Source organism: Galeopterus variegatus, unplaced genomic scaffold, assembly GCF_000696425.1.
Source record: "Galeopterus variegatus unplaced genomic scaffold, G_variegatus-3.0.2 Scaffold5051, whole genome shotgun sequence".
NCBI lineage: Eukaryota > Metazoa > Chordata > Mammalia > Dermoptera > Cynocephalidae > Galeopterus > Galeopterus variegatus.
In genome coordinates this window covers 108,945-136,751 of record NW_007731162.1, presented here as the reverse complement: position 1 = coordinate 136,751, position 27,807 = coordinate 108,945, and the positions used below count along the sequence as shown (strand labels likewise).

The 27,807-nt window shown below is 33.3% G+C and overlaps 2 protein-coding genes across 2 annotated transcripts in view; one reads left to right on the top strand and one right to left on the bottom strand.

Annotated features, from left to right (window-relative positions):
- Positions 1-27,807, top strand: part of IFT74 (intraflagellar transport 74) — an 88,170-nt gene that overhangs the window by 15,257 nt on the left and 45,106 nt on the right. Inside the window, exons 4-10 of the mRNA XM_008588814.1 lie at positions 1,422-1,470; positions 3,548-3,646; positions 4,149-4,209; positions 5,798-5,857; positions 7,045-7,106; positions 21,814-21,952; positions 24,587-24,649. Coding sequence (XP_008587036.1) covers positions 1,422-1,470; positions 3,548-3,646; positions 4,149-4,209; positions 5,798-5,857; positions 7,045-7,106; positions 21,814-21,952; positions 24,587-24,649 — 533 coding nt within the window. The remainder of the gene's footprint in view (positions 1-1,421; positions 1,471-3,547; positions 3,647-4,148; positions 4,210-5,797; positions 5,858-7,044; positions 7,107-21,813; positions 21,953-24,586; positions 24,650-27,807) is intronic.
- On the bottom strand, positions 9,570-18,080 carry LRRC19 (leucine rich repeat containing 19). The gene is made up of 5 exons (XM_008588812.1): positions 18,005-18,080; positions 14,164-14,253; positions 12,645-13,158; positions 11,845-12,033; positions 9,570-11,327 (listed from the first exon to the last, which is right to left on the bottom strand). Exons 2-5 carry the CDS (start codon positions 14,242-14,244, stop codon positions 10,999-11,001), a joined length of 1,113 nt encoding a protein of 370 aa, XP_008587034.1. The 5' UTR covers positions 14,245-14,253; positions 18,005-18,080; the 3' UTR covers positions 9,570-10,998.

The window sequence follows — 27,807 nt, the reverse complement described above, 5'->3', positions numbered from 1 at the left end:
ACATACAGACTGGCCGCTCACTGGCTGAGCGAGGTGCGGGTGCAACACCGAGGGTTGCGATCCCGTTGCCGGTCCCGGTCCGGTATGGGCGTGACACTGAGGGTTGTGATCCGTTGCCGGTCACGAAAAAAGACAAAAAAAAGGAAAACAAAACAAAACAAAAAACCAAAAATTTAATCTGTGGTATGTATAAACCAAATGATGGTGAACTCTTTTATAAAGAATTTTTCATTTTCTATAATTGTAACAAATGATTTATCAGGAATGAAGATATTTGGCTGGCACAAAATTAATTATAAGATACACTAATTTTTATAATATACTTATAGCATGTATACATGCCTTGCAGGAGACTTAAATTTTCTTACTTGTAATACCATTTTGCTCACTAGATATTGAAGCCAATTGATTATTTAGAAATGTTTGCTTAATAATTATCAATACTGGGAAAAATGAGTCAAAACTATATAGTCATTTAACTAGTCTTTAGAAAACGTAGTCAGGAAAAAACCATTAAGGTAGAAACATACCAAAATTCTATAGTGAATTCATCAAATATTTAATACTGTATTAATTTCTCCTTCAAAACAGAACTAACATCATTTAAGATAGTCAGTTTCTACCAAAATACTTCAAAGCCTTACATGAGAGAGTTCTGATGTGCCGCTGTCTACTGTGACTTTTGTTTTTACCTGCTCTAGTGCTCCATTATAATAAGACATTCCCTATTTTTTCTCAGCATAGACTTTGTAGTCAATACTCCGTAGCCTTACCTCTCACACTTTGCAGGATACTTCATGTTTGCACAGTTTGAGACATTTAATCTAGGAATACTTTCTTAGTCCTATTGAAATGTAAGATAGTGTTTTTTTAAAAAAGTCTCTGAGAAGGATTATGAAAAATCAGTCTCCTGCTCATATCGAGCAATATCTGCACTGTCCAATATGATAGCCAATGATCACGTATAGCTACTTAAATTTAAATTAATTAAAATTAAGTAAAATAAAAATCCAGTTCCCTGGTAGCATCATCCAAATTTCAAGCGTTCAAAGTCCTACTGTCCACTTAATTGGACAGTGTTAACATAGAATATTTCCATCATTGCAGAAAGTTTTTTTGCGCAGCTCTTTTCTAGATTCCTTTAGTCCAAGTTTCTGTTAAGTCAGCCCGTCCCGTAGAGTCTGCTATTTTAACAGCCCCAACTCTAATTCCGTCTTTCTGGTCTTAATTCAAACTTCCCTTATGTCATAATTCTAAGATATTAGTTCTCTTTTCCATTTCAGTGATTCTTCTTGATTTGTTGGGGTATTTATGAGGACTGTCTTGAATATTGTGGAATGTAATTCAGGTTGTGCTTTGAATTTGCTATTTTGGTAGCATTTCAAAACTGAACACTAACACTTAAAAAAATTTTTTTTTAGGTCCCCAGAGGCAAATTTTAGACAAATCTTATTATCTTGGGCTTCTTAGGTATGTTAAATAAACATGTCTTTTCTATGCATGATTGTGGAGTTTTAGCTGTGATACTTATTAAGATAAGTAGGTGTCTGTTGATTTCTAAGAATTATTTCGTATTCTAACATTGCTTCTGGTTAATTTGCCTATACTGTAAAATAGATGTGATAGTGCAATTAGGCTGAGATTTTTAATTTTATGTATTTGCATGTTGAGCACTATATATATTCTGTCTCAGTCTATTTACACTGCTATAACAAAACACCCAAGACTGGATAATTTATAAGTAATAGAAATTTGTTTCTCACAGTTCTTGAGGCTGGGAAGTCCAAGACAAAGGTACCAGTAGGTCTAGTGAGGGTCTTTTCCTCATAGACGGTGCAGTTTAGCTGTCCTCACATGGTGGAAGAACAGAAGGGCAAAAAAGGGCCTAGCTAGTTCCCTCCAGCCCTTTTTTAAGGCATGAATCCCATCTATCAGGGCAGAACCCTCATGACCTAATCACCTTCTAAAGGCCCCACCTCTTAATACTGTTGCATAGAGGATTAAGTTTCAACATGAATTTGGAGGGGATACAGACATTCAAACTACAGGATATTTAAAGTTTTTTCATCTAATGATAAGAGTAATCTTTCATGCTTTTTTCAGTACTTATTGTGAAACATATTATTCATATTATTAAAATGTTACCAATTACATCTACTAAGAATGGAAAAGTGTATACAATTATTTATGATACATGAATCAGTGCATGAGTATATATTCGGTCAGTTACTACAGATATGGCTTAATTTTAATTAATTCATAAGTTTTTTTATGTGTTTGTAAGTATACAGCTCTAAATGAAAACTTTTTTTTCATTCTCTTCTTACCTTTTTTTCTGCTTAGATGTCCTACTGTACCATCTCCATTTTTCTATTTTATTTTGTTTTCTTTTTGGCTCATCATTTGTATCTTCTTTGTCTCTTATTTCCTTTTCCTTTAATCTACCCTTTGATCATGCCCTAAAAGCCCTGTTTTCTTTCTTAGCTCTTATTGATTCTTTTGTTTCTCAATTACCTGAATACTTGTGATTCTCAAACTCATAGAAGGCAATAAAGAAAAGTATAGGTTTTGCCAATCTGTCCTCAAAGCTAAGTCAGTAAGAAAGATAGTAAGACCATCAGTTGTATAGTATCTCTGATATTGAAAGAAGGAAAAGAAATAGAGCTATTCCTGATTGCCTATCTTCTCCAGGAATTTTGCTTCTGCGTCAAGGAATAGTTCTAGCTATTTTTATAATCGTTTGGCTCTAGAGCAGTGACTCTCAACTGGTGGTGATTTTGCCCCTTGGGGAACATTTGGCAATTTCTACACACATTTCTGGTTGTCACAGCTGGGGTTGGGGAAGGTGCTGCTGGCATCCAGACTTGCTAAATATTCTGCAGTGTGCAAGATAGCCCCCCCACCCCCAAAGTATTATTCACTGACTTCAAATATTATCATTGCCACTGTTGAGAAACCATGTTCTAGATGGTAGCAGGAGCTATGAGAATGACAGTAAGACATCTACATCTATTTGTGGATTGTACTACCTTGACTAGGCTTCCATTCTGATCCTATTTCATCTCTCAGTGATTAGAGAATCTGTGTCACTTTCCCATGACTTAAGTGGAATAGGATGAGATACACTTCATTCTTAATCCAATAAGCCACTTAAACTTTTTTTAGTGAATTTCACAAAACCATTTATATTATTGTTACACGTTTATGAAAAGTTTAAATTTTGTTTAACCAGAAAGAATCTTTTCTGGGACCGGCCCGGTGGCGCACTGCTACAGTGCGCCACTTGGGAGTGCGGCGGCGCTCCTGCCGAGGGTTCGGATCCCACATACAGACCAGTTCCCGCTCACTGGCTGAGCGAGGTGCAGGCGCAGCACTGAGGTTTGCGATCCTGTTGCCGGTCCCGGTCCGGTACGGGCGTGACACTGAGGGTTGCTATCCGTTGCCGGACATGAAAAAAAAAAAAAGACAAAAAAAAAAAAAAAAAAAGAAAGAAAGAATCTTTTCTGGATTAAAAATATTGCTGACTTTCTTATTTCTTTTCAAATAGAAGTAAAATAAGTGAACTTACAACTGAAATTAATAAACTTCAGAAAGAAATAGAAATGTACAATCAAGAGAATTCTGTGTATTTATCATACGAAAAGAGGTGAGTAATTTTACAGTTAAAATGTGTAAGATCTTGGGCCGAGCCCGTGGCGCACTCGGGAGAGTGCAGCGTTGGGAGCGCCGCTGAGGGTTCGAATCCTATATAGGCATGGCCAGTGCGCTCACTGGCTGAGCGCGGTGCGGCCGATCTCACAAAAAGACAAAAAAAAAAAAAAAATGTGTAAGATCTTTTTTATTATGTACTCAGACTACTGAATGAGTATTCAGTACTCATTAATTATTTTGTATTCATAATCCTTTTTTTTGTTTTGTTTTTTTGTCCTTTTTGAGACCAGCTGCACCGCGCTCAGCCAGTGAGCGCTGTGAGCACACCGTCATCCCTATATAGGATCCGAACCCGCGGCGGGAGCGCTGCTGCACTCCCAGCGCTGCACTCTCCCGAGTGCGCCACGGGCTCGGGCCTGTACTCATAATCCTTAATTTGCATTTATCCATGTTTGTAATGTTCATCTGCTTATTTTTGAGCAACTTTTTATTTGCAGGGCTGAGACGTTAGCCATTGAAATCAAAGAGTTTCAAGGACAACTAGCAGACTACAACATGGTATTTGCTCTTTTCTGAGAGAATTTCCTTTGAATATTTCCACTGCTTTTACCATTTTAAATGTATATTATTTTAAATAACGTATAATACATGAATACGTACTTATTGCGAAAGATTAAAGCCATAAAAAATGTAGAGAATAAAGTGTTCTTTCTTTTCTCCCTCATTTCCCTCCCTGGAAATAACTTGACCTAACTGATTAATATGTATTCTTCCGATATTTTTTTAAAAATACATTTACTTTCAAATACACAAACACACACATGCTTTTTTCCCTAACAATATTGAAATAATAATTAAATAATAATTTTAAAAGTAGCTAAAATTGGACTGGCTGGTTAGGTCACTCATTAGAGGATGGTGCTGATAATAACAAGGTCAAGGGTTCAGATTCCCATACCTGCCAGCTGCCAAAAAATATATATATTGCTAAATATCATTGGTGCTAACAATGGCATTGCTTTAAAAGCATATTTTACCTTTCTGTGGAGTGTTGTTATCAAGAAATTTTAAAAATTTAATTATTTAGCACACAGATTATTTCCATCCATATGTTTTATTCAAAATAAAATGTGTGCATTCTGTAACATAACCATAGTTCCCCAAGGATGCTTTCTAATGTGGATTTCCCGAAGAAATAATCCCCCCGGCAGTGTTGATAACTGCCTCAATCCTTGGGGTGATCTTGACCCCATGAAAATTTGTAGTGTCAGACTTTTCTTCCTTCTAGCTCCTTGGGGCATTAGGCAGCAGTGGCATCTGTATTTCATGAAAGAGACAAACTTTTATCTCTTTACTTCTATTAAGGAATAGTATTACAAGAAACAAGAACCATTCTACCATGATGACTAGGCAAATTATGATAAATCTACTTGATATTGTTACATTGTACGTATCAATAAAATTTTGCTGATAGTATATTATAATTCTTAAATTTGCTTGACTACACAGTCCATAACAAACATTTTGTAGAGCAGTATTCAGTGGAATTTTCTTTACTAAATAATGTTCTGTTCTAAATATGAGAAAAATAGTTTTTATAAGTAATTGTAAAAATTAAGTGAGTTAATACATATAACAGGCTCAGAATAGTGTTTGGCCGAAGATAAATACTCTGTTTTAGCTGTTAATATCATCGCCTAACTATTTGAATTAGGCTTACTAGTGTTCTGTCTGTACCTTGTCCTATTGATTTTTTTCTTTTAATTTTTAGAAGATGAAGAAAATCTTTTTGCATTTTTATTAGAGTAAATTTGTAAATCTATTAAAACTCCTCTCCCCAAGCTTAGTCATCTTTTCAGAGCAGGCAAAGCTCTTCAAAGTATGATTCGCAGGAAGAGTTGTTCATTTATTACTGCTAACTTTTCTACTCTAAAAATGTAGTTTACTTATTGGCCAGGTGCATAGTATTATGCTTATTTAGGTAGCTCAATATTTGTTTTTATCTTAAAAGATAGAATGCTTACAAGTGTTAATACTTAAATTACTACTCATTATTTGTAAGATTGAATACCTATATAATGAATAATAGAGAATATGTATCAAGACTAATAGAATGGCGTTTTGTTTTTTGTATTTTTGTTTTTAGCTGGTAGATAAACTTAATACCAATACTGAAATGGAAGAAGTAATGAATGATTATAACATGGTAAGAAAGTTTGTAAATATAAGCAATAGATCCATGTAAATCATATTCTCCAAAAGAAAGCCTTTGTGTCTGGAAATAGTTTGATAAAACCTTATGGACCTTAGCGGTGGGTATTACTCTGATCCTAAATACCACTATTAAAGTTGAGCTCCTTTACTTGCCCTTTTAAAATTTCTTCCTGTTGATTGGCTCTCCCAAGTGGGTGCTTTAATGTCTCTGTACAAGGCTGTGTTTGAGCTGGTCTCACACTCAGCATTAGTTAGTGCCATCTAATTTCCTTGTATATATATTAGTTTACAATATTTCTGGTTTAATTTTTGCACAAATGGAGCTCAGTACTCAATGGAGATAAACAGCACATTTACATAATTTTTATAAGACAGGGAGAAAAATGAATAGATATGATGCCAGACATAAAACTGACTTTTGATTGGTAAATGGGAATTTGTGTTCAGTCTTCTTAGTTATTTGGCCAAAAACAATAAAATACTTTTTAAATTTTTATTATAAACATTTGGACAAAAATAACATATAACTCATAACTTATTTACTTATATGATCAAAGACTATTCTATTAAAACAAAGAATTTATATAATGACTCCTAAATTTGGAGTTCTAAAATCATGATAATTTAGTAGATTATTCTTAGCCTTAGAACACAGGAGAATTCACAGATTGGAAATTGTATTTTAATGCCAGATGTAAAAAGTAAAAACTTCTTTGTATGTTTTGTCAGTTATTTCAATTAGGTCCAAATTCTAGGCTGCGTATGCACAGGTAGAGTCACTAGGAATACGTAGGTAAAATCCTGAATGATTTAAGAATAAAACTTGTATTGGTTCTAAATTCAGCATATATACTAATCAGATATTTATTGAACACCCAATAAATTCTTGAAGTGCTGTTTATATAAATTAAATTTACATTGGATTACTTGACAGATCACTAAGGAACAATGAATATTTTTGGTGTGAGATTACAATGCCTGTAAAAAAGACTTTCTTTTTATCTGGTGGTGGTGTTTGTTAAATGAAACAATTACTATATGTTTTCTCTTAAACTTTGCATGTGGTGTTAGTATTATTATAATAATCTCTCATTTAGTTCATACCCAGAACAACCTTTAAAGAAAGAGTTTGGTTTAATGTTGTTTTTTCACTAACTTCTGTGTTCACTATTTATTCAGCTCAAAGCTCAAAATGATAGAGAAACACAAAGTATGGATATCATATTTACTGAAAGACAAGCGTAAGTACAACCTATTTGAAAATCAGATTCGTAAGTGAGCTTTATTAGGTAGTTTAACTTGTGAATCATTTCTTATAAATTTTCTTATTTTTCCCTGTTGCCTTTTTTTATTTAAAAAAGTTAAATATTTGCAATACAAATTTTATTGTTTATATATATGTTATCTTCATTTACCTTTAACTAGCTAAATTCTGTACAAAGAAAATTACTACATAGATTATGTAAATAGGATTTCTGCTTCTAGGAGCTGAATATCTAAGATAGGTAAGAACATCTTTATATCTACCATTAGTGATTTTAACCTGGGCTGTTAACTTATATTAAGTATGATGTTTCAGTCCCAGTATAATGAAAGGCACATTATTTGTCAGTAGGCTATTTACATTATTTCATTAACATCGATATTTAATAGTTATGTTAGTAATCTATGTCATACATGTGTGCATCTTTATACGTAATCTGTCTGAAGACTAAATATCAACTAACTTTGACTTTGGTAGTAAAGTGAACTGTGGGATTGGCAGTAATGTCTACAAAGATAATAAGTAGATGTCATGTAGTTAACATAATTATTCTTCGTCAACTTTTTGACCATAATTAAATATTGTCTAAAGCAACACAAACATAAAAGAGGACCTATTTTGTTTTGTCTGTCTGGGTTTTTGGGTTTTTTTTCCACAGCTGGCCTGTACAGGGATCCAAACCCTTGACCTTGAACACACAAGCATATTCTGTCCTAGGAATTTATTAATATTAATCTTCTCAACAGCAAGGATATTAATTAACCCAAATTACTGAAATTTGGTAACACCAAATACACTCTCATGTTACCTGTTCATACACAGTAAGTATTTGATGAAAAATAGGATGTTAAAATACAGTGACAAAACATTTAAAGTCTAAATATAATTTTTCTGTTGATTAAAAACAAGAGTCTCTTTTCTCCCATCCTATCATTTGATGCTGTTGTAAAGTGCTTTCTTAAAAACTGAAAATATTGGCAGTCACTTTCCTTTTACAGAAAAATTCCATTCATGGTGACCATGCTCTTACTAGAAATGTTTCCTTTTTTATTTTATTTTATTTTTATTGTCCTCTTTTTAAACCATTTGGCAAACATTTATCATTTGCCGCATACAGCATATTCTCCTAGATACCTGAAAGAATAAGAAATATATAAACTATAGCACCCCTGAAGACCTTAATGGGTTTAGAACATTTAATTTCTCATTTATTTCATCATTTATCTAGAAAGTTATATCATACCCAGGTCAGATTTATAAATATTATATTTACATGTTTTATTGATATTTAATCCAAAACATAATTTTCAGATTATAAATTTAAGAATGTCATAGATTTTTATGTCTACTTGGTCTATTTGGTCAAGGAAAAAAATTTTTAAATATGGTAATTTGTCCTGAAGATTTCACCAAACAGTTTCAAAGCTATATCTGTATATAATTTTTATATCTGTATATAGTTTTTAATTGAATGTGAGCTGTCCCTTTTAAACATAAATTTAAATTAAGAACAAAAGTTATTTTTATAAACAGCAGGAAGATAAATTTATTTCATGTGTTAACTAAATAGCCAACATCTCAGTAACATAAGAATCCACCTTGACTCCACACATTCAAAGGGACCAAGAAATGTCATGCCCTGAAAGGCAGGTGCAAAAAGCTTCTGTTTTCACTCTCTTCTCTTTTAGTACCTCCATTTAGTGTATTATGACCACCTGGTTTATTACGAGAAAACTATTCATAATAAGTATATCCTCAGTATTCTACTGCAACAATGCTTAGACACCTGGCTTTATTTCAGTTTCGCATGACTGCTTGAAATAATAATTCTCTTCCAATTCTGATATTTACACTTTCTAGTTTGGTATTAGTGAAAATCAGTTGTCCTTTAAAAACATGTGTAATTATAATGTTATACCTATGTTTTTCTTTGTTTAGCAAATATTTATTGAATACCCCATATTCACTGATAACAGGCTCTTGAATATAAGATATTAGATGTAGTAGTCTTTGCTCATTTATAATTATATTTCATTTTACTGCATTTCTCAAGTATTAATATTTGCATCTTGTAATTAAGAAGTGATAGTTTGGCAGAATGATAGATTATTTAGAAAAAGATACCTCATGTTCCTGTAATGATCTCATTCTTAAAATTGAGATTTAAAACAAAGTATAATTGATATTATATATTAAGAAATATTAGGCATAATAAATTTATATACTTTACTGAAAACATGTTTCTATTAACACAAGCAAATATGTACTATAAGTGAGTCAATTCTTCTATTTCACAGGGTCCATCATCCTAAAGTTATTTTCCTTGAGTAGACATTTGAACTGAATTTTTATTGATACAACTTTTAAAGTGACTATTCTACAGATTATGACATAGATCTACATTATTTTAGTCTCTTTTTTCTAAGAAATAATCAAGTACTACACATTTTAAAAGTTTTATTTTAGAGAAATTTGAACATACATTAAAAAAAGAGCATATTATACCCTTATGTACCCATCTCCCATCTCCATCACCTCATATCTATACCTCTTGCCACTGTTCCTTTCCATGTATTATGGTGAAGAAAATCTCTAGACATATTATCTTATCCATAAATATGTTTCAGTGTTTTATAGATATCCTTATTTCAATGAGATGTAAATACACAATTTTCCTATATATGGAAGGTAAAAATTATAGATTTTGCTAGTTTTTTTTTATTGTATGCCATTTTAAGGACTTGAGATTTTGCTACAGTTTTTAATGCCACTGTTTGCATTGATAAGTTGTTAAAATTATGATTGCAGCCAACTGGTTATAAGAAATTGGCAAATAATTTACTTTAGACCCTTCCTACTGCAGTATGAAGGATGGTGTTTTCCAAACTATGTTCTTTAGACTATTATTGTGCTATGAGCTCTTAGTAAGTGTACATCAAAGAAAGGGTTTTGTTGTCAAGTGAGTTTGAAAAATTCTGAATACTTTGCTGTTGAATAATCAGAGAGCAGTTTAGCTTAGCAAAGTCTCAGATAAGTCCTATAGTAAAGAATCTTGTCTCACTTTGTTTAAGCCCAGTGTTTCCTATAATAATTTGACCATGTACCTTTTTCTTTTCTCAGAAGTACTTTTGAATGTCTCTGGAAATTAGTGTTCTATAAAACAATTTGGGAAACATTGCTCTATCTAATGGATCCCAAACAGCCGTCCGTGGACTGCCTGAAGATTTCTCAGCTCCAGCACGTACTCGTTTGAATAAAAATCTCCCAAAGAGAGGCAGAAATACGTATTTTTAAAAACAAGATTCATAGATAATTGTGATGCCCACTTTGGAAGCCACCATGATAGTAAAAGATTTTAAGACTAAAATCTTTATTATTTACTGATTGGAACTTTAGTATAATTTAATACATATTACATCAAATATTTGTGTTAATATGCGAATCTATTTATTTTAGTTAATGAATAATTTATTTTAGGCCTTCTTCTTTCTAGTGCGTACGGTCTCTTGAATACTGCTAAGAATAATACTATCACTGCAGACTAACTATGAAACTTAGCTTCCAGCGATTGTCAGTTACTATATTTGGACCTGCTTGCTCAATTAAATGAGAAAAACATAGTTATATGATATTTATGTATTTTATAATTAATATGAAGGTCTACTAGCTACAGTTTGGTATGTCACATATCAAAATCTCCATGCCTAGGCTGACCAGTTAGCTCAGTTGGTTAGAGCACAGCCTTGTAACACCAAGGTCAAGGGTTCAGATCCCTGTACCAGCCAGCCACCAAAAAAATAGAGAATCTCCATGCCTAAACTGTGAATGGACTGATAACTTTTTTTAAAAAAATCAAACATTGAAAGAAATTAATTTTCTTCACATAATTCATGGGTATCTATATATTTGTCTTCAATAAACCCATCATCATCTACTACAAATGAATGTAATTGTTCAAATACTACTGTAGTGTCTTCGGAGTTTGTATATGGTATATGTGAAAGAGAACTTGGATTTCCAGTAAAACCATCTTCATAGGTTTCTGCTTCATGCTCTTCCAGGCGATGATGATTGTAACTAAGCAGAAGATTATACAATATTGGGCATTTGATAGCAATAAAAATGAGGAGTGAAGTCATCAGTACGGTGACAACAACACCAATAAGAAAAGCCCAACTTTTTCCAAGAGATTCGTGTTCTTAAATGGAATACCGAGAGAGAGAAAGAAAGAATTTGTTAATTTGACAAAAATAAAATAATCATAATTGTATGTCTTAATCCTCCCCAATGTTGGTATTAGAAATGAACATACATTATATTTTTTTAGGCAAAAGTTATTAAGACTACAGTAAATTAAAGATATTTTGTAGTGTAGTGAAATAATACCGTTTTTCCAAATAACTACCTGTCTTTGCAGGTATTGTTACCCATACATCTAAGGCCATTTTTGATTTATACTCATTAAGATTTGTGACTTGACAACTTAAAACGAAGGCTCAGAGAAGTTAAATAATTTGCACAATGACGTTTGGCTGGCAACTAGCAGAACTTAGTTTGGAAGCCCAGTATTTTGTCAAGTCTGTTGTTGAGATGAGTAATCTTTTTTTTTGTACATTGTTTATAGAAATTTAAAATGGAGAAACATAATGAGAGCTACCTCAGTTTATTTAGTGTGATGCTTTCAGCAATGTTAATATTCTAAACCAGTATATTACCTGAATTTATTGTTAAGTTGTTCAAAGAGTTATTAAATGTCCAGTTGCTAATGGACTGAAAATGAATATAAAGATCTTCAGTTATAGGTGAAGGAAATTTTGAGTGGCATTCAGCTTCATAAGGTACTGTTTTGATACTGTAGCACTTCAGCATATCTGGGAAGCTACACGTGGTGATGCTCTCATTTTCTAGTAAATCAGAAAGAATAAAGATTTATTACAGAGAATAAGAATAGTTAACATTTTATGATTATTTTTATCTATAACTTTTTGACATATCTATCTGACATTATTAAAGATACTATAAGAAACGCATATTTGCCTAGCAACACAATGAGGGAATGATGCACATTTCTGTTTATAAAGTTTTATAGATACAGCTTAAATGCAGTATTTGTTTACTGTTTAAAACGTTTGCCATGTTAAAGATTTTATGATTAAGATTGTGGTTACCATGCTCAGGTAGAGCATGGTTTGCAATTAAAGTAGGGCACCTGTTTTCACCTACTCTCTAGGAAGGACTTAAAGAAAAAAATTAGTCTCACGTATTGACTCTGCTAACTTAAACATGAAGTGATAGTATTATCTCACATATATAAAACATTTTTTTCTTCTCTTTTTCCCCCCCGGGGGTGGGGGAAGGAGAGCATCTATTAAGCAATTACTTTTTAGTGTTTCTTCTTGATTCCCTTAAACAGGAATAGTTTCCTTTTCTTTAAAACATTATATGAGAGGTTTTTCTGGGGCAAAACACCAAAAGTTAATCACATTTTGGTTTTGATTAAATTATGAAAACTTACCTAGTATCACATTTGATGTGTTCAACCAGTTTTGCAAATTGAATAGACTACAAGAGCAGTTCCATGGATTTCCATATAAAATTATTGATTCCAGATGAAATAGTAGTGGTACCTCCAAATAGCTTATCAAATTGCCTTGCAGATTCAAAAGTTTCAGGTTTTTTAGAGGCACAAATATATCAGCATTCAGTTGTAATATTTTGTTTTGGCAGAGATACAACTGTTTTAGTTTACTCAAGCCTACAAATGCATCCCGCTGAATTATATAGATGGAGTTTCTACAGATATTTAAAATTTGTAAGTTGGAGAGGTTACCAAAACTGTCATTAAGTAAGATAATGACATTGTTCTGTATCAAATAGAGTTCAGTGAGTAAAAAATACATCTGTAGAGCCCTTATGTCTGTAACATTCAGAGTAATTTGATTATAACTGAGGTCAAGTACTTGAACATCTTCATTAATATCTGCTGGAATTAAAGAGTAATTCTTCTCAGTGAAATTGTATATGATACCCTAAAAAAGAAAAAGATTGCAAATGCATTAATCAGGAAGAATATTAACAGAATTTCCCAAAAATTTCATATCTAAGCACTTAGACATTGGAAGGAAATCATTTTGGAAAAAAAATCTACTATCTAATATTTTGGTGTTATAGTGTGAGAAAGGTAGAAGAAATATTTTTCTTTCTTTATTGGGATGGAATACTAAAGATTAAAGAAATTCTGATACATACAATTGAGCAAAGAAATTCTAGTTTGTTATACAGGTATCATCCAATTGTTATTACATAATCATTACAGAAAGAGTACTGGTATATTCCCATTTATATATGTGGAAATACATGGTAAATAATAATTTTGTTAACTTATTTAATATTTCATTGTGCAAGATTGCATTTATAATGAGGAAATTATTTAAAAATATATCATTTTCAGCAAATTACCCACATTATACCAAAGGCTATTAAATAATTCAGAACTGTTACCCAGTATAAAGCTCAATGGGGTTAATAGCTCAAAGCTTGGTGTTTTATCTTATGGAGGCATGTATTGAATTTAAAGAACTACACAATATGAAGTGCTTTCCTTGTGTGGATGTAGATTGAAAAGAAATAGTTCTTATGACGTGGTTTTTGCAGTTGGAATTTCCCCACAATAATAATAGTAATGCAACAGCAATAACAATTTCTCTTATAAACGTGTGAGTTTTTAAAAAGTTTCATACATTTCTGACTATGGTTTTTGCGTCTTGAAACTAATCTCTGATTTTATAGTGAAAATTTACAAATTTCTCTTTTAATCAACTTTGAAAGAAGTCAGTTTAAAAAAATGAAGGCTGTTTTTGTCAAATTAGGATCTGAATCAGAGTTCACAGATTTTGAATATGCACAGCTAACTAGGAGTTAGTTTTGATAGCTCAGATTTTCTTTGCTTTTTTTTGTTGCCTTGGGATATTTATTAAACATACAGAAAGTGGACCTTTGAAAACATTTTTACTACCTTGATTGTAAAAACTTACTGTTTTAGAAGTCTGGCTTTTGTCTGATAGTAATAGCATGGAGAGGAACCAAAATAAGATCATGATGCATGTGATTTTCATGTCATAGACCTGACAGAAAAGAGAGTATTTTCATCTCAATAGGAGATTAGAACTTTAAAAATTATTAAGAACATTTTGATTTCTGTCTCTCCCCACCCCTTCCCCCTGGCGAACTTTTTTTTTTTTTTTTTTTTTTTGCGCGGCTGACCTGTACAGGGGTCTGAATCCTCATCTTGGTGTTATCAGTACCATGCTCACCCAAATGACCTAACTGGCCAACTCCTTTTTTTCCCTTTTAAATCTATTTTTTGTTAAAATACATAGAACAAGTACATGGCCGTTTACTATCTCTGTACTTTAATCTTAACAAACCAGAAAGCCCCTGTGGAAAATGAGAGACAATATTTTTCTAGGGTATCATTAGTTCCTAGATCTATTGAAAGGAGCTTTAAAGCAATTGAAGTGGTTGTACATTTAAAAATTTTAATATGTAAGTGCACAAAAGAAAGTCCAGAAGAATGTATATATGCAGTTTAAGTACGGTATCTGTTTATATTGCTACTTCTTGGTTTTTCTTTTTTTTTCTAGTTCAGAATTTAGTTTAATTCAATGAAATAAAGCAGCTGAAAATGTATCTCTCATCCACCTTTCTCAAATTCTGATTTTAAAATTTTTTTAAAATTTTTATTGGTTATATGTATTCATGGGGCACAGAGCTGACTGTCAGCACCTGTGCCCAAGATGTGGTGGTCAGATCAATACTGTCAGCATGCCCACCACCTCAGATTGCAGTTATTCCCTGGGTTCCTCACCCAATCTCTCCCCAACCCTCCCTGATCCCCATGATTTTTCAATTTTAGGTGTTATCTATTAGTACTATCCGTTGACTTATAACTGTGAGAAATGAGAACCTTCAGCTCTCTTTCAAATACTCCCTACCTTTATCTCCTACACATCAAATATATATTTCCTGTGTCTTCATCTCCTAACATAGTTAGTTGTAGTTTTGTTTAGATGAATATTCACTGTTTATCACGAATATAGGAAAGTTATTGGTGACTGAGCCATGTAATAGGATTACTTTTCTATTTCCTGCAGTTTTTTTCCTCTAAATTAATTGTACTTTTTTATGTAGTTTTCTGTTTTTTCATGAATTTATGTCCAAATTCTCTCCTAGCAAACTTCTCAGCAGTTTTATGCATATTAGGTATTTAATCTGTTTCACCAGCTTAAAAAAGTCTTTCCTAGATCCTGCTGCCATGCTCTAATCTAGAGGAGCTGATCACCAGGTCTTCTATACAGCTATTGACCATCACAGAAGTTCCCTTATACCTTTGTTACTGGGTTCCTGTTTCATAGAATGCCCTATCTTGGTTTATTGCCTTATTTTGATGGAACTTCCTCAATACCTTCCTGAGAAGGTCCTTAGCAGGGAAATTTTATTAGACCTTGAAAGATATTTTGGCTAGAAATAGAATTCTAGGTAGGAAATAATTTTCCCTCAAAATGTCGATGGCATTGCCCCATTGTTTTGGGGTTCCTAGTGTTACTGTTAAGGATACTGTGATGCTGTGTCATTCTAATTCTTTATCCATTTAGATAACTTGCCTCTTCCTAATCCTAACAACTTTTATAATCAATATCCCAAAATTTCAGGATCCTGTGTGTTCCTGAGAGTCTATTTTTGTCCTTTAAACTGGGTACTTGGTTGGCCATTTCAATCTGAAAGCTGTCCCCCTCAGTTCTGGGAAATTTTCTGAATTATTTCATTGATGATAGTGATGATATTCTTTCTCCATTTTAATTTTTAAAATTTTTAAAAAAATTTTATTTTGTCGATATACAATGTGGTTGATTATTGTGGCCCATTAAGAAACTTCCCACCCTCCTCCCTCTCCCCCCTGCCACCCAACAATGTCCTTTCTGTATGCTTGTCATGTCAACTTCAAGGAATTCTAATTGTTATGTCTTCTCCCCCCCACCGGTTTTTTTTTTTGTGTGTGTGTGTGTGTGTGTGTGTGTGTGTGTGTGTGTGTGTGTGTGTGTGTGAACTTATTTATTTATTTTTATCTCCCACCAATAAGTGACTTTCTCCATTTTTTAAAAAAAAATCTCACTTTTCTTTCTAAAACTGCCTTAATTGTGTGGTGGAATTCCTGGAACGATGTTATAATTTTTTATTTTTAATCTCCTACATTTCATCTCCCTGTGTTTTGCTCTGCTTTCTGGGAGACATCCTTAACTTTATCTTCAGACTCCTCTATTAAAGTTTTCTTTTTCTCATCTTTTTAATTCTAAGAGCTCTTTTTGTTCTCTGCATATTTTCTTTAGTAGTATCTTATTGCATGAATATATTATCTTTTCTTGTTTCTTGTGTATTTTATTGTTTTCTTTTTTCCGGAATAGCATCTGTATCCTCAGGTTGTACTTTTTAAGTTTATTTTGGACAGTGCCTTTTTCTTCATAAGTCTGTTAATATTTTGTTTGGGGCTTATATATGGGTGGGGAATTAAAAAGCTGATTAGAAACTGCCTTTGTGTGGGTCGTAGTGACTCTAGACCTTATGTAGACTGAACTTGCTAGACTGTTTTCTTGGGGAATCCTTAAATATCATTATCTTTAGATCTTTAAATTTGATCTAGTTGGATTTCACAAAATGACTTCTAATCTACTGCCTGAACAGATATGGTCTGGTGGCCAGCATTTTGAGAGCTGAATGGTGAAAAAGGTGGGTTTATGTCAATATTTAGTATGTAAACTTTATCTCAAATTAATCTCAACAGTGCCTTGTGCCCAGTACCCAAATTCACCTTGTTTTATTCTCCTCTGAGAAAAAAAAAATCCTCTAATCTTCTGCTCATGTAGGGGAGAAATATTATCTGGCTGGGCAGATGTGGAAAAAGAAATTAGCACCTCCTCCTCTACTTCCAGAATACCTGGCACTGCCAACTTCTGGATTGTTCAGAGTTTCTGAAGTACAATTCATGTGCCTTTTTAGCTTTTCCTATTGTTAGCTTGGTAAAGTTTTGCTTTCCCAGTCAGTTTCTCTTCAGCCATAAACTTTCTGGTTTCTAGATTTTATTTCTATTGCCCCTTCTTTCATTCTCTTTGTTCTTGTGAATTTATGCCCCTTTTACCTTTTACTTTGATTTTTGTTGGGTTTCAGACAGGTGTCAACGTTAGTGGGTGCATTCAACATGCCATCTTTACCTGGAAATTGCCATTTATTGCTAAATAGGTACTTTCCCTGTAATCATTTTATTTATGACATTAATATTTTTTCTTCTTTACTCTGTTTTCTTAAAGTCAACATTAGATATCCTTCTGCAAACAAATTATTGTTGGAAAGGATATGAATATATCCTGTCATCTTTAGGGGTCTTCTAAAATGTAGTCTTCTGACCATTCTTACAATATTTCTTGCAATTAGTTACTTATGATCTTTTAAGGAAAGTTTATTCCATTAGAGCAGGAAGTAGAAAAGCTAATCTCCATGAGCAAGATTCCTTTCAGGTTACTAAAGTTGTTGCCTCGTTAGGAATGAGGAATTTATTATTTCAGTGCTGGTCTGTTCTAGTCAGCTTCCTCATTGTCTTCAATTTGTTGATCTGTTTATGTTTATTCCCCTTTTACTTTCTCTCTTTCCACGGTTAAATCAAATTTGTTAGAAAAAGCTACTCTGCCTCCTAGATTTTATACAACTTGGATTTACATCTAAAAGAATCACTTTTAGAGCTAGAAATGAGTTCAAGCTATCGCTTATTCCAGACCACTACCCATAGAAAGGGGATGCCTAAATCATTTACAAAAATTAGTTTACCTGTGTTTAATGATCTCTAGGAATAGGTGTGCAGCCTCTTCAGGGACTTGTTTCAGTATTTCTCAGTGGCGTGATCAAGTTCTTACTGATGTCTCTGGTGGGATGCAGAGGTGAGTTAGGAGAGGTAAGTAAGGGAGAAGTGCTATTTTTTCAGAAAAATAAGATAGGGATGGTTAAAGAAAGCAAATAGGCTACAAAGAAAATTAACTGGATCTAAGTAAAGAGTTGATGTGAAATAGAAGCAGTTGAGGAAGATAATGGAGACAAGGTAGGACTTTGAACCCATGCGGAAGTGGAGACAAAGGGTGGTTGTATTTATTATTTTTATTATCTGTATCATCTGTTGAATACTAATAATTGTTTTCTCCAGTGTGCTAAAGAAAATTAAATTATAAGGATTAGAAAAGGAATCTTTTTTTTTCTTTATACCAGATAAATTTTAGAGTTAGAAGCAGTATATGCTTGGTTCAACGTAGATTCTGTACAAGAAAAGGATTCAACAAATCAAAAGCATTATGTCTAGAGCTACGAAATACATTGATTGATCCATACCATCCATGGGGATTTTCACATAGGAGAGGTCTTTAAAAAGTTCATGAAAAGATTAATATTATCTTTTAATTCCACGTTTCCATGAACTTTTTGAAGTATTTGTCTTTTGAGAGGGGAAAGATTAAGAGAGGGGGTGAATGTTTACCATCATAACAATGAATAAATCCCTAGACAAAAACATTTGCTGGATTATTGGCTGTCTTAAATCAGGTTGCAGAATAACTAGCCAGTAGATTATGCAGAAATTGTCCAGGAGTCAGTTTACCCTATTCAAAAAGATGATTTAAAAGAAGACATTATCGTTGCCTTTTTCTCCTTATGAAATCTTTTCTCACTTTGAAATTTACATATTTTGAAATAATATTTGAGTTTCAATATGATGATTACTTAGGAACTAATAAAATATAGAGAACAAAAGGAATATCAGGTTTTTTTTAGTTATTTCACAAAATTGTCTTTTTACATAACCTACAAACTATATTACAGGGAAAAAAAAGCTTTACACTAAAGGAAATGATAGATATTGAAAAAGGAACTATGTTCTTAGTGGAGTTTTGAGTATAAGTTTCTTAGGAGTTTTTGGTTATTTACTTTCTATGATTATTATATGCTATGAAACAAAAAGGTGCTGTAATTATTTGGGTTTTGTTAAATAAAATCTATATGTAATTTTATCATTAAGTATTTTAGATATTTATGCCAGAATTCAGTGTATTTGTGATGTTAATGATTCACAATTAACTTCATTCCTGTACTTAACTATCTTATAGATTTTTGTTGTTGCAAATTTAAAAACTTTTTGTAATAGAAGATTTCAAGGAAAAAAACCTAAGTACAGGAAGGTAGTTATCACCCAGCTTCAGCAGTTATCGACTAGTGCCCAGTCTTTTTTCATCTTGCAAATCTGTTTTAGATTAATGTCATTTCAAAATGTTCTGTTATTAACATATTTTAAAATAAAAAGGTTTTATAAATTTGATTGGCAAGATGAAATCTTTTTTTCAAAAAACAATTACTTTGTATTACACTATAACTTTATTTGGGAAAGATTCTTTGGCCATGTCCCAGCTATATTTATTTCTGGGGTAGACCATGTAAAAATATAATCATATTTTCCACTCTTTCATCACTTATTAAAGGCAAAGATTGTTGTACAGACTTAATAAACTTAAATATGATTTGCTTTTTTACAAAAATTCAACAACCACTACCAAGCCTATAAACATATAGGATCTTACCTTTTTTTCTTTTGTTTCTGAGACTGCTCTGCTAAAGGAATTTATTCTTTCTTCTACACCATTAAAAAAAAGTATGTCATGTGGTTGCATTTCACTTTGTTTTAACCTTTGTACCCAGTGAACAGGTGATTAAAAGAAAAAAAAAAGTAGACTTCCTTAGCAAAAGATTCACTAGAAGAATGATTTCTTAAAGTCATCTTTGACTATTTTAGTGTAACAACGCAGTCTGCTTAACCTTTGTGTTTCCGAATTACTCTTGAAAAATTCATTAAAATATTAACAATTTTATCTTGTGATTTAAAGTGTATAATATTGAGAGTGCATGCTTTTGAAAGATATATTGTTGCCAATGTATTTTGTGTTAGTCCTAAAGGTATTTTGTGTTTAGAATTATTCAAATTGAAAAGATATTATGAAGTTTTATATTCCTTTGAGTTTCAACTTTGTTTACTCATTTTTATGATGCCGTTGGTGGCTTTATTGCCAAGTTATAATAGGAGCAAAGTGCAAAAACATCAAAAGACCTGACACTTGGCCATTATATGATCTTCAGAAAACGAGTTACCTTCCTTGTGCTATAATTTCCCTTCTGTAAAATGGAATACTGTATGTCATTAGTTTCAGTTTAACTACAATAGATACAGCAGGAAGAAACATTGTTGGTAGTGAATAATCATAGAATTTACTATGAATTAATTCCAAAAGATGAACTCCTCTGGTCTTCAGTATCCTTAATCTATGAAATAAAGAGATTGAAATAGGTGATATTCTCTTCTTGAAAGTTCGGTGAACCCATATACCCATATAAATTGTAGCATCAGCAAACACACTGGTTATACAGTAGTAATTGAGGTTCAACGAGAAGGTGTCACTCCCTGTCCAACAATGAGACCAAAATAAATTGAAATTCCAGGTTGTCCGTTACATTATGTTCATCTTTAATTTGGTTATTATGAGATGTTTGCAGGTAAATTTCTGAGTTTAGGTTATTTATTATAGTAGTAGGATTTGAGTGTGGAGGGGATATATAGCTCAATAGGGCTTAGCTGGTGATTGTGAAAACAGTAGAAATTGATATCTAGGAGTGAATTAGAATAAATACTGGTAGATTAATCAGATTTTGAAACCCAAAATAGATATTTATGGCCTTGAGACTGAAAATTTATGTTCAGTAAAGATTTTTATATGTAAATTTTGAAGGATTTACATAAGTGGCATCTCATCTATTATTTTTTCAGAATTTTTATCCTATCAATAATTGACCTTGCATAGGAAATAAGTAGGACATTGTTGGCATTTCTTGTAATTATATGCTAAAGATGGTTATTGCTTCCAATAATTTCACAGTTATTACTTTTATATTTGTAATGTTTCAGTTATGTTTTTAGAGAAATTAGCTTATTATTTTACAATGCTAAAATATAGCAGTAATTTGTGAAATAACTATTTAAAGTAGTAGGTAAAAGAAAATTTAAGCAAAGCGTATTCTTAATCTAAAGCTATGATTTTTTAAAAAAAATTAAATCACACTACAGTTCTTCATATTCTCCAGTTCAGTCAGAGTTGTATTGCTTTATATGATTTATATGGCAGACCTCCATACATGATTTCAGTTGATTGAAGAATTCTTCCGTAACTAAAGGATGTTTGAAAATTACTGTTTTAAAACTTAACTGTCTTATTTGTCTTTTGAGGGTATGATAACAAAGCATAAGTGCATCCTCATATGTAAAAGGCCTTCAAGGTTTTCTGTGATAATCTGTGTGTTTTCTTAATAAAGTAAAATGGACAGTAAGGAAATAGAAGAATTTGGGGATGGAGAAGAGAAAGATATAAAATAAGTTTGTGCTGATGGGATCAAATTATATATAGGTCAAATAAAATTTTTTATGTACACTTATAAGGACTTTTCAGTCACACACTGTGGTTGTTATTTCTTTAAGTACCCTATTAAATTGAGACAGTGACCTGAGTAAAATTATTCTATTATTTTTTCATCAATAATGCTTTTTATTTTAGGAAAGAAAACCAAATTAGAAGTGTCGAAGAAGAAATTGGACAGGAAAAACAAGCAGCAGATAGCATTATCAAAAATATGTCTTCCGAAAAACAACTTGAGTATATAGAGATGAAAACCACAAATGAGAAATTGTTGCAGGTAATAGTAATTACTACTATATGTCAGGTATATAGCAATCTTGATAATAAACGTATGATCTGAAGATTCATAGAATCCCCTGAGAGCTTGACTAGACCTATTGATTAGAGTCTTCATTTTCACAAGGTTCCCAGCTGATTCATGTGGATATTGAAATTTGAGACACACTTATCTAGAAAACCTCATTTTCTTTTTTTCTTTTCTTTTTTTTTTTTGTCTTTTTTCGTGACTGGTAAGGGGATCGCAACCCTTGGCTTGGTGTTGCCCCCACTGCGCTCAGCCAGTGAGCTCACTGGCCATCCCTATATAGGATCTGAACCCGCGGCCGGAGCGTCGCTGCGCTCCCAGCATCGCACTTTCCCAAGTGCGCCACGGGGCCGGCCCGAAAACCTCATTTTCTTATGCTGCTTGATGACCTAGCTTTTACTATATCATTTGTTCAGTTCTATGCATCCTTCATTTTTGCATGTCATAAAGATACATGAAAACACTTGCATTTTTATGGACTTTTAATAGAAACGTTAAAAAGCCTCATAGACCAGAGCCATATTTATATTTACTTTCTTTCCTTTTCCTTCCTGCCTAATAAGTAGCAAACATTTTACCTGCTATGACCCTGATTTGAATGACTATTGTCCCTTAATCATGTTTTTTTTTTCCTTTAAATTTTTATTTTGTCAATATACAATATAGTTGATTATTATGGCCCATACAGAAACCTCCCTCCCTCCTCCCACCCAAGAATGTCCTTTCCATTTGCTTGTTGTAACAACTTCAAAAAATTGTAGTTGTTGGGCCGGCCCGGTGGCGCACTGCTACAGTGTGCCGCTTGGGAGTGTGGCGGCGCTCCCGCCGAGGGCTCGGATCCCACATACAGACCAGCCGCTCACTGGCTGAGTGAGGTGCGGGCGCAACACCGAGGGTTGCGATCCCGTTGCCGGTCCCGGTCCGGTCCGGGCGCGACACTGAGGGTTGCAATCCGTTGCCGGTCAAGAAAAAAGACAAAAAGGAAAAAAAAAATTGTAGTTGTTATATCTTCTTCCCCCCCCCGCCCCGGTTTTTGTGTGTGTGTGTATGTGAGTGAATTTATTTATTTATTTTTAGCTCCCACCAATAAGTGAGAACATGTGGTATTTCTTTTTCTCTGCCTGACTCGTTTCACTTAATATTATTCTCTCAAGGTCCATCCATGTTGTTGCAAATGGCAGTATTTCATTCGTTTTTATAGCTGAGTAGTATTCCATTGTGTAGATATACCACATTTTCCGTATCCACTAATCCGATGATGGACATTTGGGCTGATTCTAACTCTTGGCTATTGTAAAGAGTGCTGCATTGAACATTGGGGAACAGGTATACCTTCGACTTGATGATTTCTATTCCTTTGGATATATTCCCAGCAGTGGGATAGCTGGGTCATATGGTAGATCTATCTGCAGCTGTTTGAGGAATCTCCATACCATTTTCCACAGAGGCTGCACCATTTTGCAGTCCCACCAACAATGTATGAGAGTTCCTTTTTCTCCGTGACCTTGCCAGCATTTATCGTTCAGAGTCTTTTGGATTTTAGCCATCCTAACTGGGGTGAGATGGTATCTCAGTGTAATTTTGATTTGCATTTCCCGGATTAATCGTGTTTTTTAAATAAGCAATTTAGGTACCTGCTGAAGGGTACATTGAGAATCTTCGTGAAGGTGCCATTTTGTGCCCTTAACTAAAGGGTTAGCAAAGAATTAGGCCCCATAAATGCCAATTTTAGTTTAGTTTTAGTTTCTCAGACATTCCTTCACTGACAATTTAGTATAGCTCTTTACTTTAGAAAAGATTTATGGGCTGGCCTGGTAGCGCACTGCTACAGTGCGCCGCTTGGGAGCGCGGTGGCGCTCCTGCCGAGGGTTTGGATCCCACATACAGACCGGTTCCCGCTCACTGGCTGAGCGAGGTGCGGGTGCGACACTGAGGGTTGCGATCCCGTTGCCGGTCCCGGTCCGGTACGGGCGCGACACTGAGGGTTGCGATCCGTTGCCAGACATGAAAAAAGACAAAAAGGAAAAAAAAAAGAAAAGATTTATAAGATAATAAAGCATTAAAGAAGAGTATTATTGAGGTGCCAAAATACTACCAAAATGTAGTTAATCTTGTACAGGGGTTTGAATAAGTAATCAGTTTAAGGATCTTATGCTAAGAGTGAACCATATTTGTGTATGTGTGTGTATGTGTGTATATGTGTATGTGTGTGTGTGTATAATATAGGCCTTGGCCCTAAAAGAAATTAGGCAAAAGGAATGAAAACATGGTTAAAAATCAAAATTAAAAAACATAACTTTAAATAATGGTGCCATTAATTTGAAAGCTTCTGATATTTAATGTTCTCAGAACACAGAAATGATTCACTGTAAAAAGCTACCTTTAACAAGCTCATAAAAATTTTTTGAAGGTGCACGGCAAGGTTTTTAGGAATAATGAAAGAAATTGGCAAAATTAGAAATAATGAAATGTTAATAAATTTCTAAACAAAATGCAAGATACTTGTTGAAGATGTTTACAAAATTTACCTTGTCACATGTGTATTGAAATGTTGATAAACAAGTTACTGTTGATGTAATTCGTATTTGTTTTTTTTCTCCTCCTTAGGAATTAGACACACTTCAGCAACAACTAGATTCACTGAACATGAAAAAAGAGAGCCTGGAAACTGTAAGTATAAAATCAAATAAGGGTACTCATGTTATTCAGCTATGAAAGATAATTCAGCTAAATATATTAAAGGAACTCATTTAAGTGCATTTTTATTGAAAAATATTTAATTTACTAACAGGAGTTCAATAATTTTTCTTCCCATTCTGGACTGCAAGAATCCTAGTTTGGTAAGAAATTAGACCTGTTGAGTACCTACTATGTACAAAACAAATCATTCATCCCTTTTGGGGCATGCAAAATCTAACGGCAATTTAAAGCAAAGACGCATGCGGAAAAGACTAAAAACAAAAATGGAGAGAGTTCATTACTTGAAGGGTGTAAAAGCTTGCATTTGTTTTTTTATTTGTTTATTTAAAACAATTTTTAATTTATAAGACAGAACATGTTTATAGAAAAAAAATTTGAATAAGATGAAAGTAAAAATGTCTGTTTCTTGTCCGTCTTTCCAGACAGAATTACTCTGACTTTTACTGAGTGTTTACCATGTGCTTTTCTGAGGTCTTTATGCATATCACCAGCATGGTCATTTAATCTTCACAACAATCCTATAATCCTGCCTTGATTTTACAGTTGTAGAAAACTTCAAGTGCAGATTTATACTTGTTTTGCTATCTGCAGCTTTTTTTTTTCACCGTAACATATTTTGAATGTCTATTTTTATCAGTTCTTAGAGATTCCCCTTATTATTTTAAATTACTGCATTGTATGATTATAGTGTAGCCTTGTAGATGAACAGGTTGTTTATAGTTTTCTGGGATTATAAACAATGATTCAGTGAAAAACATACATTTTATGTAAAGTTATATTAGTAGTATATCATAAGATTAATTTCTTATAAGAGGGCCAAAAGGTACACACTTCTAAAATGTTGTGAAATTGCAAAATTGTCTTGTTAAGAGGTTGTTCCAATTTCCACTTCTAAGATTTATTGTATAAGATTGCTTATTTTCCCCTGTACTCAGTGATGGAAGCATTATCCAACTTTTTCGATTTTTGCTAGTTTAATAGGTAAAAATTACTACCTTGTTTTAATTTTCATTTGTTTATGCATGTAGTTGAATAACTGTTTATATATTTGTTGGCCAATGAATTTCTTTCTCTGTGAACTACCTTTTCATACCTTTGGTACTTCAGTAGACTGTCTGTATCTCAAACCTTGCCTGACTTTCCTGATTTCCTATGGATTCAGGTAAATATCATGATGATAGGATTAGTAACAGTTGTAGATTGGCAAAATTGCTGTCACCTAGCTTGCAAAAGAAATAAATGTGAGTATTTTGTAATTCATTCTTTTGAGAATTTGCTATTAAAAATTGTTTAGAGAGCATGCCCAGGGGGCCTAAGCAGGGGCCAAGGGCAGCATCCCCTTTGCCTGGAAGCAGGCAAAGAACATGCTAAAAACACCTCTTCTGTGCAGGTGGCCCACCACAGCCACTGCCACAGTGATGGCTACTGCAGAAATGGCTCAAAGCCACAGCAGTAGCCACAGACACCATGCAAGCAGCCTGCAGACACTCAACTACATTGACACAAGGAGTGTCACCAGTGGAGACTGGAAAAAAAAGAAGGATGTTTCTCTCCTCAAACCCCTCTCCAGAGTAATAGGAGAAGCAGTTGCTCTACCAGATGACCAGACATCAACGTAGAGATACTAGAAATACAAAAATCCAAGAAAATATGACACCACCAAAACAACACCAGTACTTGTCAAATATTAGACCCTATATAGCAGAAAACCCTTGGAAAGACTGAAAAGGAATTCCGAGCAACAATCTTGAAGAAACTCACTGAGATACGAGAAAACTCAAACAACATAATGAAACGAGAAAAAAATCCAGGATATGAAGGAGGAAATTTAGAAAGAGATTAATATCTTAAAAAAGGAATGTAGCAGAACTCATGGAACTGAAAGATTCACTAATGAAATAAAAAACACAACTGAGAGCTTAAGCAGCAGGCTAGAACAAGTAGAAGAAAAAGAATTTCTGATCTTGAAGAATAGTCTTTTCGAAATAACCCAGGCAGACAAAAAAAGGAAAAATTTTTTAAAAATGAAGAAAATCTAAGAGAGCTAGCAGACAACCTAAGAGAGCTTAAGCATACAGATATTTGAGTCATGGGTGTTCTGGAAGTGGAGAAGAAAGGAAAAGGCATGGAAAACCTATTCAATTAAATAACTGAAAGCTTCCCAAGTATGGGTAGAGATATGGACATTCAGATCCAGGAGGCTCAAAGATCCCCAAACAAATTTAATCCCAAAAGATCCTCTCCCAGACACATTAAGGTCAAACTGGCAAAGCTCAAAGACAAGGAGAGAATCTTAAAAGAAGCAAGAGAAAAGCATCAACTCACCTGTAAGGGAGCCCCTATCAGACTAAGAACAGACTTCTCAACAGAAACTGTACAGGCCAGAAGAAAATGGGATGGTATATTCAAAAGACTAAAAGAAAAAAAACCCAAAAACTGCCAGCCAAGAATACTGTGGCCAGCAAGGCTATCCTTCAGAAATGAGGGAGAAATAGTGTATTTTCCAGACAAACAAAAACTGTGGAAGTTCACCCCACAACATGACCAACCCTGCAAGGATTCCTCAAGACAGTCTTGCATCAGGAAACTGAAAAATTATAACTACTCATCTTACCATCTATATAGTTCTGTTCAAACTTCTGTTTTTTTCATAATTCTGTCTTGGTAGGTGGCATGTTTCTAGGAATTATTTATTTCACCTAGATGATCTGACTTATTGACCAACAATTATTCGTAGTACTCTCTTGTAACCCTTTTGATTTCTGTAAATTTTGTTATAATGACTCCTATCTCATTTCTGACTTAATTATTTGAGTCTTCTCTCTTTTTTCTTGGTCTAAGTAAAGGTTTGTCAATTTTGTGGATCTCATCAAAGTAATGATTTTTGGTTTCATTGATTTCCTTTTTTTTTCTATTTTCTATTTTTTTTAATCTATGCTCCGATTTTTATTATTTATTCCCTTTGCTAAGTCTGGGTTTAGTGTGCTCTTCATTTTCTAGTTTCTTAAGGTGCAGAGGTGATTGTTGATCTGAGATCATTCTTTTTTATTAATGTTTGCATTTACATTAAATAAATTTCCCTTTTAGCAAAAAAAAATTTTTTTTAATTCTTTTTCAGTAATTTCTTT